This window comes from Manihot esculenta, chromosome 11 (assembly GCF_001659605.2).
Source record: "Manihot esculenta cultivar AM560-2 chromosome 11, M.esculenta_v8, whole genome shotgun sequence".
NCBI lineage: Eukaryota > Viridiplantae > Streptophyta > Magnoliopsida > Malpighiales > Euphorbiaceae > Manihot > Manihot esculenta.
In genome coordinates, this window is record NC_035171.2 from 27,207,819 (window position 1) to 27,223,450 (window position 15,632).

General features: G+C 33.8%; 1 protein-coding gene across 1 annotated transcript; it reads left to right on the top strand.

Moving 5' to 3' along the window:
- The first annotated feature begins 9,104 nt into the window (after positions 1-9,104).
- Positions 9,105-13,017, top strand: LOC110626195 (isoeugenol synthase 1). Its single transcript, XM_021771976.2, has 5 exons — positions 9,105-9,395; positions 9,871-10,005; positions 10,089-10,317; positions 12,486-12,689; positions 12,778-13,017. The coding sequence occupies exons 1-5, from the start codon at positions 9,204-9,206 to the stop codon at positions 12,975-12,977; spliced, it is 960 nt and encodes a 319-aa protein (XP_021627668.1). The 5' UTR covers positions 9,105-9,203; the 3' UTR covers positions 12,978-13,017.
- The last annotated feature ends 2,615 nt before the right edge of the window (positions 13,018-15,632 follow it).

The window sequence follows — 15,632 nt, forward strand, 5'->3', positions numbered from 1 at the left end:
AAGGCCCCGAGGTCGTCCCGGAAAGAAAACCAAAAAAAAAAAAAAAAAAAAAAAAAGAGGCCGAGCTCCCAGCTCGAACGGACTTATATCCTTACAATACTCAAGGTCGAGCTCCCAGCCCGGACCGATGTCCACAAAGGCCCAAGACCAAGCTCTCAGCTCGGGTTGGCTCATATCCTTAAGGGATCAAGGTACGAAGGCCAAAGAGAAAGGCCGAGCTCTCTCCATAGCAGGACTCATAAATGACGACATCCTTAGGAGGATAAAAAGGCTATAATCAAAGCCTATATTACAGCCTAAATCAGTTTATCTGAAACAAATATGCGAAATTACAACAAAGAAAGCAGGACTAAAAGCCAAAAACTGACATGATAGTTGTCATTAAAAAGGTACGAGACTTGATCTCTCAGATTATCAGCTAAGAGCTGAGCTCGCAACTTAAGCTTAATTCAGAACTTCTGAATGAAAAGATGTAGTTTACATCACAAATACGAAGAGTAGAGATAAATGTCAAGAAATATGAAAAACAAGAAGGAAAATAATATTTCATTAATAACTATTACAATTTATTTCTCCGGCGAGGAAGAAGGATAAATAGTCCTTAAAGGACTTACATCAGTAAGTACGCCCTCGCCCGCATTATCTCTATTTACAGCCACCCCCGAAGGAAGCTCGGTGTCCCTAGGGCCAGAGCTCTCAACATTAATAGTAGGGGCAACTTCTGACCTAAGGTGGAGGCCGTCCTTCTCAGAATCAAGATCATCTTCCTCCGACCCTACCTCGGATTCCTCTGACGAAGACTCAGATGGCCGGTCTATGTTCCTCCGAGAATCTCCTCGGGGCAAAGGGAAATCATCCTCCCCGTATAGCACTGACTCGCCATCTGAGTCCACTTCGCGCCTACGAAGCTCGGCCAAAGGAATATCAGGAGCCTGCCTAGCTTCTCTTAAACCGCGATTGTAGCCAGTTACATACATACGGTAGGCCTTATCAAGGATAGCCTTTTTCATCTCACCAGAAGCTTTATACTCATCAAGGTGTTCTTCACAAGCCTCAGCCACAAATTCCTTAAACTCAGAAGAGTCTTTGTAGTCCTGAAGATGAGCTTCACAGGCCTGATCAATTTTAACCTTCAGCTCATCAGACTCCTGATACTCCGCTATATACTGTTCACGCTTCAGCTGAGCCTTCCCTCCCGCATACTTTACCACCTCAAGCAGGGCTAAACATTTACGTTCCAAAGCCCTGACTTCATTCTTCAGCTGTTGTTGGCGAAGGTTGAACTCTTCAGCCGATGAAGACAGATCTTTGATACGTTCAGAACTTGTGCCCAATTCCTGCTCAAGGACCTCCACTCGGGCTAGGGCACTTTCCTTCTGAGCCTTCACCTCACTCAGGTGAGCTTGAAGCCCCTCAAAATCAGCCTTTAAGGCCTCATGTTGGCGCTGGACCTCAGCCCTTTGGCTTACAGCCTCATCCCTCTCCTGAAGGGCCGTCGTCATAGAGGACAGCTGTTTTACAACCTCTACACAACGAGTTTCCACTTCAGCTGCCCTCTCATCAGACTCCTGGAGAACTCTGCGGGTACGAGATAGCTCTGACTCCAGGGATTTGCTATGCTCTGCCGCCTCAACTGCTTTGTCCTCAGCTCTTTTAGAGGCCTCCAGGGCAGAATGCAACTCCACTCGGAGAGACTGGATCTGCTCCCGGGCGGCTGCCAGGTGGCCCCTCGCGTCGCTGGTGGCAGTCAGGTTCTCATCACGACGCGCTTCCTCGATCCGGCGGTCCACGGACTCCCGGAAAGAGAGATCACGGGCATCCACTTCCATAACCAGGCCTAACACCTAGTACGGAAGAACAATTGTCAAGAAAAGAAACAAAGCAAACTCAAAGAAAGGTAAAAAAATAACTTACCATCAGCAGCATTTCTCCAATCGTGGATCCGAGCTCCTCACGAGAGCGAGATTGGAAGGACACCTGCTCCTTGGTAGAACTGGCCAAGTGACCAGTCAGGGCCAGAAGACGAGGATCCGAAGCCTCTGTTATCCCGCCGAACATCCGTTCCCGGAGAAGTGCGGCAACAGCGGAGGCCGGAGACTCCGAGGAAATGCTTGACAGGTCCAGAATGTTGTCAGTAGGGGACGACGAAGGAACAGCAGAAACACCCTTCCCTTTCCCAATGGGAGGAAGAGGTGGGGAAGGACCCACAGCAGTCCGGGATTTTTTCCGAGCAGGAGATGGGACAGGCGTTCTAGAAGGGGTCGGACGCTTGCCCCCAGTCTTTGAGGGGACACCCTCAGATCCCTCAGGCTCAGTCCTCACAGGGGCAGGGGCACCTTCACCAGAAACCTCCGGGCTTTGATCCTCCAGGAGGACGATCTCCATCCCTATCCTAGAGATCTCCTTATCTTCAACAGGGGACTTAAATTTCCCCCCTAACACCTCCTCAGTAGAATGAACGGCACCCTGCCCCACTTGTTCAGTAGCTGGAGTTTGCTCCACAACAGCTAGGGAAGCTTCCCTCACGACCTCTAAGGAGGCTGGAACGGATCTAAACCCTTCAGCAGGCGTCAAGGTCGAGCTCGACCCACCATGGCTAGATGACCGAGCTGATTTGGTGCTGCGAGAGCTCGGCTTGGAAGTTCGAGAAGAGGCTTTGACGGGAGGTCGGCTGATCTTCTTGGAGGAAGCGGCCTGAGCCAGCTCTGCAGCAATCTCAGTTACAGAACGCCCATCTCCAAAGGCGTCAAAAATGGCATGCATGTTCTCCCGAGACAGGTCAAAATTCTTGGGGAATTTGATGCCCTCCATTCTAACCTCAGAAGCTGCAAGAAACAAGAAGTTATAAAGAATCAGCATACTTCCTGATATCATGAGCAAAGAAGAAACAGAATAGCCGGACAAAGCACTATACCCGTGTCCCGGATATCCCTAAGGTTGGACGCAAACATACACTTCTCGACATCATACTTCCTCTCAACGGAAGTCAGTCGAAGCAGCCCGACCTGCTCAATGAGACTCAATTCGGGCAGATCGTTGTAACCCGGAAAGATCTCCCCCCACCTTAGGTCCACATCCCATGATCGGCAGGACCCTAATTTCAACTCCGCCACAAGTAAATTCTCTACCCATCCCTTTATAGAATCCTTGTAGCCCGTAAGAAGAGACAGCCCATTACGGGGGGAAAAGTAATAGAAGTTTTGCTTCGCCCTAACCAGGCGGAAAAAAGTGACAAACAGACAGGCCGTAGGGGCGAAACCCCAACCCAGACAGATAGACTCGAAACAGGACATGAACAAAATGGAATTTGGGGATAACATTCGAGGAGTTACCCCAAAGTATTCAAACACCTCAACAAAGAAAGGGGTAAAAGGAAGCGGTAGACCAAATTCTCTCTGCTTCAGGAAAAACACTATGCTACGAACCCCTTGGGGATCCACTAAACCAGGTGGGCAAGGGTAAGGAAGAACTATCCTCTCATTCGGAAGAGGTGCTCGAATAAGATACAACGGAGTGTCTAAAAGCCTCCGGGAAATGTGATTAGTTATGTTGGAAGGGGTAATATGCGACTCAAGGTCAAAAACATCAGGAAGCTTTAAACTTGCCATGGAAGAACAAGGAAGCGTACCTGAGAACACGATGGGATGAAAAAAGAGACGTAGAAGGAATTGCAGGAAGACAGAGAGCAACCAAGAGCTAGTTCTTCAAAAGACAGAAGGAATTCGAAAAGAAAGAAAGAAAGGCTATTATGAGGCAAAGCGCTGATACTGAACAGTTTTGTCTTGGAGCGGCGTGATCATTAATTGTTCTCGAAGTTTACCCTCTCGAACGGTTAGGAAATAACCGGCCAGACGGTAAAGGGGCAAAAGGATGATCGCTGGGCTTCTCTACATCTATCAAGGGCCAAGTATACGATGACAGTCCATCATTTAAAAGCCCATTCGCCATTCACATAATACAGGCCCAAATCATCAGTCAGAGCAACTTAGCCTACTACTTTACCATCCCTATGGTAAATGCCGAGGAAACAGAGAGGCAAGTCATGAAAAGACTCAAAAGTACAAGCAAATGGGAGCATGATAAAGATCAGACTTGCGCATCACTTAAAAAGATTATAAGATTTGATTTACCGCTACTAAACAAAGGGTGGGAGATCGGAAAGAGGCGCCAAAAGCACCTCGGTGTCATACAAAGCTGAGAGCTTAGAGTTCAACTCATATAAAGCCGAGCTCAGAGGTCGGATTAGTCCAGCTCAGACAGCATGACTTGAGAGCTCGGCCAGCTAAAGGAAACTCAGAGCTCATTTCACTAAGCAAAGACAAAACTCTCAGGTCGGTCAATTCAGCTCGGACAACATGACCTGAGAGCCCGATCGGATGAAGGAGACTCAAAGCTCAATTCATCGAAGTAAAGACCGAGCTCACAGGTCGGTCAGACAGTCCGGTTCGAAAACTTGGAAGCCCAGTTGACTAAGTGGATCCGGAGTTCAACTCATCAGAGCTCGCAGATAGGTTAGATTAGCTCGGGAAAAAGCAGGACAGAGCTCAGTTGGTTAAAATGATAAGGCGAGCAATCTAAAGTATTTCACACATGATAAAAAAAGAACAGCTTAAGCATGAGAGCAGAACAAGAGCTTCATTAAAAGAAAAGCACATTACAGCACGTTACCAAGGCCTACACTACGGGATGAAAGACTATCCTTAAAGAATTTACATATCCAGATACTTCCTCATCTACGACTATCACCTACCCTACTATTCTAGTCTTCAGCTCGGAGGACTTCTCGTAGCTCGGAATGAGAGTTTTTTCAGAAAAGGCCAAGATCTGTCTCGCTATTACAGGGGAACTGAACAAGTTGATTCCTATAAGCATTTCTCACTGTTCCCCTGGGCGAACGTCCGGTTATCCAAATGTGATGCACGGTACATTCGAACAAGCTCAGATATGGTATGCCGGCCGTGCATCACACATGAAAAACATAAGTCTTCGAGGCTATGGCCCCGAAGAGATCGCGAAGTACACATTCGAAGAAATCGCTGGAGACCTGACTGAATGCAGCAGATCCCAGTCTCACGTAATACTGGTACTTCACACCAAAGGGAATAATAATACTGGTACTTCACACCAAAAAGAACAACAAGCTGAGCGCCGGCGCCACTCCCATTTATATCAAAAGAGGACAACAGGGGCATCGAGGAAATTCCCTGTTTCTCTGCGGAAAAAGGCGAAGTTAGAGCGAACCCCTTAACAGTCCAAAACTTCTCTGGAGCCCGGACAACAAGCAGAGGAGGAGGCCGACCAGACGACCTGGGTAAAGCAGTTTCAGCAGCTTGCTGAATGGTCCCGCCCTTCGCCTGCCATACCCGAAAGATCTTCAATGCACCCTCCAGACGCCTTAGAGGTAACATCAAATTTCCAAGAATTTTGAACTGACCCATATTTATCTCAGGAGCTGCAAAAAGTTTCAAAACAGGGACAAGTCAGAAACAGTTCTCCCTTAAGATGATAAGAGCACAATCAAGGCAAACCTCTGGGGCACAAGACAGCCTGTTTGAAGAAGGCGTCGGATAGACCTGCCACAGATAAAACAAGAATTTCTCGCTTCAACAGAAGGCTCAAGAATGAAGAAAAGCTGGCGCTGATATATACTCGGAGCCTGAGGACTTAGCACGGAGCAGAACTGCACTAGACTCTAAGCTAATGGTGTCAGATTTCTAAAAGATATTCACAGAAAAGGAAAGAAAGGAGATGTCCAGATAATGATGACAAGAAAGTAAAGGCGGCAGAGGACAAGAAAAATAGAGAAAAGACAGAAAGAGGAAAGAGCAGATAGAATTCAGAAACTGCGCAACGACTGAAAGATGAAAGGATGTTATTAAGGCACCTGAACCCGAACAGACGCGATCATAATAGTTCTTGATATTCACCCCCTCGGCAGTTGGAGCAATAACGGCCGAGAAGGTGAAGGGGCAATTGATGACCTCTGGATTCCTTCACCCCAGACCAGGGGCTTGACCACAGCCCAAGGCCCACGACGTAGGGGCCCGCATACCTGATGTACATAACAAGTCTGGCTCATCCAACCTTCAAGGCCGGGCTCGGCCCATCTTCCTCACTCAAGTCGGCCTGGCCCGCACGAAGCAGACCCTCCCCACTCAGGCTTAGCATCCGGTCCAACTCTCAGCCCAGCCCAGGATCCGGAGTAATATTCACCAGACAGCCTGGCAGATCCGCTCGAACGTACGCATGAGGAGAATCAGAGGCCGTTACGCATGGAGCAGGCGGCTGATACCCTAGTACCTCCGAATCCGCATGGCAGAGACGCGTGGCCCAATCCTGGAGAGACCTTTACACGTCACCAGCAAGCAAGACAATGTATAAAAGAGGAGTCACCTCCTCAGGAAACTCAAGCCTTATTCAGTAATAAAAAACCCTTGTAAAACCCTATTCAATTGGATCTCAGATCATCACTAGTTATCTTTCCTTATACTTCATTTGCTTTACTGTTGAATCCCACGTCAATTTGAGATATAGAGATAAATATAAATAATTAAATTATAATATTTTGGCTAATCATTTTGACATATAAAATAACACAATCACTTGTACAAGTCCAAGTAGAATAAAACAATATAATTAATATTTCGATACTCTTTTCAAATATTAGATATTTTAATCCTCAAAGAAATTTGTATTAATCTCGGAACAAAAAATTTTCTAAACAACCATTCACTCATGGATTCATAAACTAGCAAGTAATATTGCTGCAAAATTCAATCACCCCTTTAAATAGTTCTAGATACCTATTTTCCATTTCTAAAAGCAAATGGGCCAACATTATTTGAGTTTTACAATAATGATATTTTGTAATTCTTCATTCAAGGAATAGAGGGGGATTTCAGATAGGGGATTTGCGAGTTGAAGGAGAAAAAAATAATTAAAAAGACTTAATTAATAAGTAAGGGTAATTTAATTTTTTTTATAATATTTTAACGGTAAATAATAGAAAAAATTATATGAAAGGAATATATAATTGATGAAAATAAAATATATGAATTTTTTATGAATTTTTCAAAACATAAAAACTAATTTGTAAATAATTAAAAAAGGCTAAAATTTTGTAACGATAAAACTAAACAAATGTACTTATCTAAAATTTATGATTTTTTGAGTAAATTCTACCGCGATAAAATAGAAATATATATAAACGCATTTCTCTTAAATAAAAATTGAACGAGTATCATTTCAGTCTCTATATTTCGATTAAGACTTTTTATTATAATATATTATAAAATTATTATTATTATTATATAACATTTTTGTTATACTATATTATAAAATTATTATTATTATTATATGTAACAAGTATAAATATTGATATAAAAAATACGTCAACAAGTAGTAATTTTCAAAGGAAAACCTTTATGACTTTTTTATCATTGCAACTTGTTTTTTTTTAAAAAAAAAAAAAAAATTTGCAACTTGCTTTTCTAAAAAATTGAATTTAATAAGTCAAGGTAAACCCATTGTTGCAAATTTTCTATATATACGGTGTCATTTGCATACGTTCCCACGAAAATATAATTTTCTTGTATGTATCAAACATAACTGTAAAAATAAATATATTTTTTAATTTATTAAAAACAATATTTTAAAAAATAATTTTAAATATTATTAAATTAAAAGTAATTGATAGATAAAATTTTATATTTATATTGATAAAGGAACCATTGAATCCTTTCCTGTCATATCCATTTAAATCTATCCTAATTTAAAATTTAATATAGCAGACCTTATAATAAACAAAGACAGACAAACGCAGCCTTGGCCATATGGAGTTAAGATGGGATGAGCAGACAAGTCAAATTCACACATTTGTACCTAAGAATCATCAACATGATTGATGGAATTAAAATTTTAGTTTGATTTTTTATTTATTTTGATTTGATTTGATTTTTAATTTTAAAAATTTTAATTATTTTAATTTGATTAAATTTAATTATAAAAAAAATTAAAAAAATTAAACTGAATTGATTAATGATAATAATATAATATTTTTTATAATACAAAAAAATTAGATTATAATCAACAAATAAATATTTTATTTAAATTTTAGAATATTAAAACTAAATTATAAAAAATTAAAAACTTAATAAAAAAATTTCAACCGATCAAATCGAATTGAATCAAATAGAATTAAATCGGTTCGATTTTATTTTTATTCAAAATCAATTTGATTTGATTTTTATAAATATTAAAATTTTAATTTTTGATTTATTTAATTCGATTCGATTTTAAATCGAACAGAGTGAATGCTTAAATTCAGTTTATCATGGATTAAGACACTCTTAAAATATAAATAAGTGGATCATTCAAAAAAACAGATGAAATACATTTCAATCTTTTTTATGTAATGAATCGGATCCATATAAGAATTTTTTTATATATTGACCAACGAAATGCCACATAATTCATGGTGATGAATATTTATTAAATAATTTAATTATGATGCAATTTTATTTTCATTTAAAATTTTCATAAAATAATTATGAATATTTAAAATTAAATTATAAAATTAAGCTAAACCAAAATAGTTTATTTTAAATGATAACAGTAATTACATAATTGAATGATAATTAAGAGTCAATACCATGAAAAAAGGAATTAGTTTTAATTAATTATGTAGGTTACAATATTTATTAATTTTAAATACACCTAAACTATAAAATCATTAATATAATAAAGCTTACAATATTTGTTAATATTAAATAAAAATCAAATGAAGATATAACGAAATAAATTAATTATATAAACTCGGAGAATTACTCTGAAAGTAATAATTAATTAGTTAATTTCTTTGGTTTTTTTTTATCTTAATGAGCAAATTCAGCCGACCAAAAGAATATATATATATAAACGTATATAGAACAGCAGCCCCTTGGGCTTGACCAGAGATTAGTGCTTTTTTATTGATTAATTAGGGTTAGACAGATGCTTACAAGTGCTGCATTTTATATCTTCAAGTTTCTTTTAATTATACAGAAATATGCAAAAAAGAAATTGAAAGTATAGCCAGTTGAACAAAAAAATTTGGTCCTCCAAGCTTCTCTGCATGTATAAATCGAAGGGGCCAATTAGAAGCTGATCTGCATCATTTAGACCTAGCAACCTTAATTAATCACGTACGAGGAAAAAGAAGGGCAATGGATTCAGAGAAAAGCAAGATATTGATATTTGGAGCTACTGGGTATCTAGGTCAATACCTGATCAAGGCTAGCTTGTTTCTGGGTCACCCTACCTTTGCTTTTGTTCGCCCACTCAACCCTAATGATACCCTTTCTTCAAAGCTGCTGCTTCACAAGCAATTCCAGTCCATGGGTGTCACTGTGTTTCAAGTATATTTCTGTTAATTCTTTAGCTTTTGCTGAGTTGTTTTACAAACCAAGCACAAACTAATAAAAAAAAAATGTAAATCAAGGATCAGAAAAGAGTATTTAGCCTTTCAAGGTGAAAGGAAGTGTTCTTCGACGAACTGTCGAACAACACGAACAAGCTGCTCCCACACCAGCTATAGCGTGGGAGCTAAGCTGTACGAGCTTGTTTGATACTCATATAGTCGAACAAGCTCTCACAAGAGTCAGGGAATCAGGGAATCTCTGCATCCATTCCTGCGTGAATGACTCGACGGATCACAAGTTGCAAACTGTCGAACAAGCTAATACTCACCCTGAATCCATAAATAATTTCTCCAGCCCCTAATTTTCATTTTATTTTGTCCGCCCTGGTTTCCAAAAAACTCAGCTTTTACTTATATGATTTTGACATATTTAATCTGATTATTTACTTAAAAGATAAACAACTTAACTACAGGGAGAATTGGAGGAGCATGAGAAGCTTGTTTCAGTGCTTAAACAAGTAGATGTGGTGATTTCTACTCTTGCTGTTCCTCAACACCTTGACCAGCTCAAGATTATCTCTGCCATGAAAGAAGCTGGAAATATAAAGGTCTTTTTTATTATTATTTTTGTTATTTTTCATTGGATTTTACTGGGTTCTTTTGATCATTTATATTTATAAAATATTTTCAGAGATTCGTTCCTTCAGAATTTGGCAACGAAGTTGACAGAGTGAGTGGGCTGCCGCCGTTTGAAGCTCTCCTGGCAAATAAAAGGAGAATCAGAAGGGCAACAGAAGAAGCAGGAGTTCCATACACTTACGTATCTGCAAACTCATTTGCTGCATATTTTATCGATTATCTTTTTCGTCCACATGAAATGCCAGACCAGATTGTTGTTTACGGCAAAGGTGACGCTATGGGTGAGTTGCCACCTGCCATCAATCTATTCTCTTACCATTTTTATTTTGTTTTCTTGATCTCTTGATTTCTGATAAGAAAAGAAAAATTATTATAAATATACACTCTGTTTCACAGTAAAAGTTGAATTCACGCAACAACATTTTTTAAGGTTTATACATTGTACCAATTAATATGATATTCAATATTAATACTATTCAAACAATATTTTTTTTGACATTCACGCGTAATGCATTTATCACCAAATTAAATATGTTACTGCAACAAAAGTTTAATAATAATTTTAAATTATTATAAAAAAATTATTCTTTTCACAGTGTATAATAATATATTTTAATAAATAATTTATTTTATATTTAATAAATAATAATTTTTATTTATTATATAAAATAAATAAATAAATAAATACACAGCAGATTTTAAATTGTTGGTATTGACTTGAAATTACAATTTAAATATATAAGAGTAATAATTTTCCATTATTGCTTTAAATCCATTTTTATAGTAGTGTTAATTTATTATATTTCTTTTAAATTTTTTGCTAGTTTCTTTAGATATTATGAAAAATAAAAATTCTTAAAGAAATTTAGTAAATTTTTCTTTTGTTAATTGACCATCATTTTTTTTAATTGTTTCAAATAATTTATATCTATTTACTATTATATAAATTGAAACATTAAAATTATTTATATCTATTCTGTTAAGGCTAATGATATCAATGCTGATGTAAATTTTAGATTATATTTAATATATGTATTTACCTTCTTTTTTTTTTTTAACGTAAAGCTAATGATATCAACACTCATGTGAATTCTAGACTAATCAACTTGCATAAATATTTTTTTAATATATGTGTTTACTTTCATATTTTACTCATCTCTAATCTTTTATGTAAGACTATGAGATCAACACTTATCTAAATTCTAGACTGATGAACTTAAATTTAAATTTAATATATGGGTTTACTTTCATATTTTACTATTTTTTATTTTTTTTACGTAAGACTAATAATATTAAAATTTGTGTAAATTCTAGATTGATCAACTTAAATATACAATTAGTATATGAGTTTACTTTCATATATTTTACTAATCTCTAATGTTTTATGTTCAACACTTATTTAAATTATACACTAATCAACTTATTGATACATTTAGTATCTATTCTCTATGTTTTTTAATCGTAAGACTAATAATATTAAAATTCGTATAAATTTTAGATTATCAACTTAAATATATAATTAATATATATGAGTTTACTTTCATAATTTACTAATCTCTAATGTTTTATGTTCAACACTCATCTAAATTATACACTAATCAACTTATTGATATATTTAATATAAGAGAAAGTATAAAAAGATATCATATAATTTTATCAATTTTTCATTTTAGAGTTTTATGTCAAAATAATATCTGTGATATTATACCATTAGCAAACAACAATAATTTTCAAATACTGTCAAAAATATTTATTTGAAAATCATATTACGAAGTATTAATTTGATATAAATTAAGCCACAGATACTGAATTAAAAACAGTAAAATCACAATATACTATTGATATTTTCTCATTCTAATTAATAATTATGTTTTACTTATTTATACATTTAATATTGAAACAAAAGTATAAAAAAAGTATCATATAATTTTATCAATTTTTTATTTTAGGGTTTTGTGTCAAAATAATATCTATAATATTACACTATTAACAAATAACAGTAATTTTTTGATACTATCAAAAATATCTCGTAAAAATCATATAACGAAATATTATTTTAATACAAATTGAATTATAAATTCTAAAAACAGGAAAATCACAATATACTTTTTTATATTTTCTCTTTTTAATTAATAATTATGTTTTGCTTATTACGTCAATATTGTTTTACAGTATTAAAAAATTATTTTTATTTATTAATTTGATACAAATTAATAAATTTTAAAGTAAAAATTAGTGAAATCACAAAATTTTTTTAATGATATATGTGTTTACTTTTGTACACTCATTTAATATGTGGCTTTGGGACTATGAGTTCTATGTAAGAATATTTGATATAAAAATTTGATGCTAATTAATTTTTATTTCTTTGAATATATAATTTATATTATGAAATTTTGCAATAATTTATATAAAAACTAAAAGGTGTTTTCTTTCCCTTGCCATGAAGCTGTGTTGAATTATGAGGAAGACGTAGCAGCTTATACAGTAAGAGCAGCAACAGATCCAAGAGTGGCCAATCGTGTTATAATCTACAGGCCACCAGGAAATATAGTTTCTCAGTTAGATTTAATATCTTCATGGGAGAAGAAGAGTGGACGAACTTTCAAAAAGATTCATGTTCCTGAGGAAGAAATCATCAAGCTTTCTGAGAGTAAGGCATACAGAATTTGATTTTTATTTTTAGGATAAATAGACTCGAAACTTGAAATTTAAGTATTTCCATGTTTGATTGGCTGCAGCCTTGAGATTCCCAGAAAACATCCCAGTATCTATTCTGCATAATATATTCATCAAAGGTGATCAGATGAGCTTTGAACTCACAGCAGATGATCTTGAAGCTTCCAAGTTATATCCTGACCACAAGTACACTCCAGTTGATAGCCTCCTTGATCTTTTCTTGATTAATCCTCCTAAGCCTAAACGAGCAGCATTTGCTTGACCATTGCTGCAATGCAAGAATAAAATCTTAATATTTCTGTTAAAATTGGTGTTTTGAAACATTAAGCTTCCGTTTGGTATTAATTTCAAATAAATTTTTTGGTAAATTATGCATAATTTTATTTTTTTTAAATAAAAAATTTATAAATTAAAAAAAATTATTTTATTTTAAAAATTAAAATCGACGGTGAGAAGCAAACAAAATAAAAGCACACCATCATGTACATTACAAAATGTCATGTATATGATATTTTCTCTCAATCTATAAATATTATTTTATAATTTTTTTAATTTTAAATATATTTATAGAAATAGAACTTGTTATTATTATAGGATGTATTATTGCTAAATAATTAATTGACGAAACATTTTTTAGTATTTCAATTTGGGAACAGTAACATATACAACTATATTTATACAGATAAACGTTTTTTATAGTATTTATACAATTGAAACGTTTTTTTTTAAAATATAATAGCTAAAACCATATTTATATTATGATGTCATTCTAATAAATTCCCTTCATTATAATGGATAGTCAATTTTCAATTAAAAGAGGTGATAATTTTTATTTAAACTAATTAAAAAATAAAATAATTATTTTTATTTTTAATACTAATAATAATTGTGAAAATTCAATGGGATAAAAATGAATTTTCATTAATTAATTGCGTATGTTACTTATTTTTATTTTTAACTTAAATTATTAAAAATAAAAATATTAATATAATAATATCAAATATAAACAAATTTTCTCCAAACTAATCCATATACAATCCTTAGCCAAAATAATTTTTTCAAAAAAATAAACCATATTCACTGTTTGGAATACCAAATTTTAAAAAATTTAAAAGAAATAACTTTTTCTTTCAAATTTTTGTACGTGGCAAAATTAATAATAAAAGAATTAAATTCTTTTAATTTTTTATAAGAATTGATTTTGAACTAAAAATAAATCTTACTAAAATTATTAGAATTTTACAAAAAAAAATAATTTCATTTAAGGTTATTTACATCAAAATTATTTAATAAATTCTACTAAAATTTTAATTTAAAATCTCACATTTACTTTACCCACTTTATGAAATTTATATGAACTATTTAATAATTTGGTAATTACATATAAATGAAATAGTTCAGTTTTTAAATATCTAAGAAAGTATAGTTTTTGATAATTCTTGCTCCGTCTACCTGATAAAACAGAGAAAATTCTACTAAAATTTTAGTTTAAAATCTCATATATACTTTACTCACTTTATGAAATTTATATGAACTACTTAATAATTTGGTAATTACATATAAATGAAATAATTCAGTTTTGAAATATATAAGAAAGTATAGTTTTTTATAATTCTTACTCCGTCTACACCTGGACGGTATAGAGTGTTACATCAAACATAGCTTAAATGTAAAATTTTTACACCATAAGATCATTAACAAAGGCATTATAAAAAGAAACTGAGCAAAACATAATTCTAAACCATAAAATATTGCATATCCACAACTATAACTATTACATCAAAACTATAGTATAAAACACTGCTGACCTCCCGAGCTAATTGTTAGTATATTTGCCTCAGGCCATTATCTTAGACTTTTTTGTATATCATTTTGTTTATTAATAAAAGAGGTTTTATTATCATTATTATTTGTTTGTATGTTACATAATAATGACTAATATCATCGATTACTTATTATTATGATGATAATAATAAAATATGATTAGTATGATTATTGATTGATAATTATGAGATGATTATGTGTATGTTGATATAAATCAATAATCATAAATACTTGGTAGAGAATAAAGTACTAGATGGACCCACATTAATATCATTACATAGGTTATTGTCATAAGTGAATCTCAAAATAGTTATGTTTTAATCGTTTGACTTGAGATTGTCATAGTTTCCAACATAAAGACTATTATGTTTTGACATAACCAAATATTGTCTTTAATCGGATAATCATAAAAGTTATGATTGAACATAATAGAAATTATGTAGAGGATATTGAATAATCAAAATAGAATTTGTTCCTCTTTTTGAGAGAAATATTTTCTGAGTCCCTCGATAAGTGAGACTGAAATGCATGGCCATGATCAAATGAATTGATAATATGATCAATATCATTTGGTTTTATCAACCTATTTAGAGATCGAGAAATCATAAGTTTGAACATTGTAAGTTTGACATTGACCATGACTTATGTTCAAACTATATATCATGTGACAAAGAGATTAATACATGTTATGTTTCTTAGGCTTTATCGGACTTTCGATCATCATATTAATTGGGCAGTCATAATGTCTTGTTAGAAGCCGCTTATGATTTATAGGCCTTATTGAATTGGGTCTATTGCCAATTAATGTCAACCTATTGAGTTACATATAAAAAAAATAATTGATGTGCTATGTCATATTAATGAATTAGGAGTTCGTTAGTATAATTAATAATAATAAAGATGTTATTATTATAAATATTAATTATTTATTATTATAAGATAATAATATTTAAAAGATCTTCAGTCTATTTATAATTGTTGCATATAAAAGTTTTTCATTTTTTTTTGAAAAGAACTTATCACATATCACATAGATATATTTATATTTACGAAATTGTGATAATTTATTATTAACACTAACTCTTTTACTAAA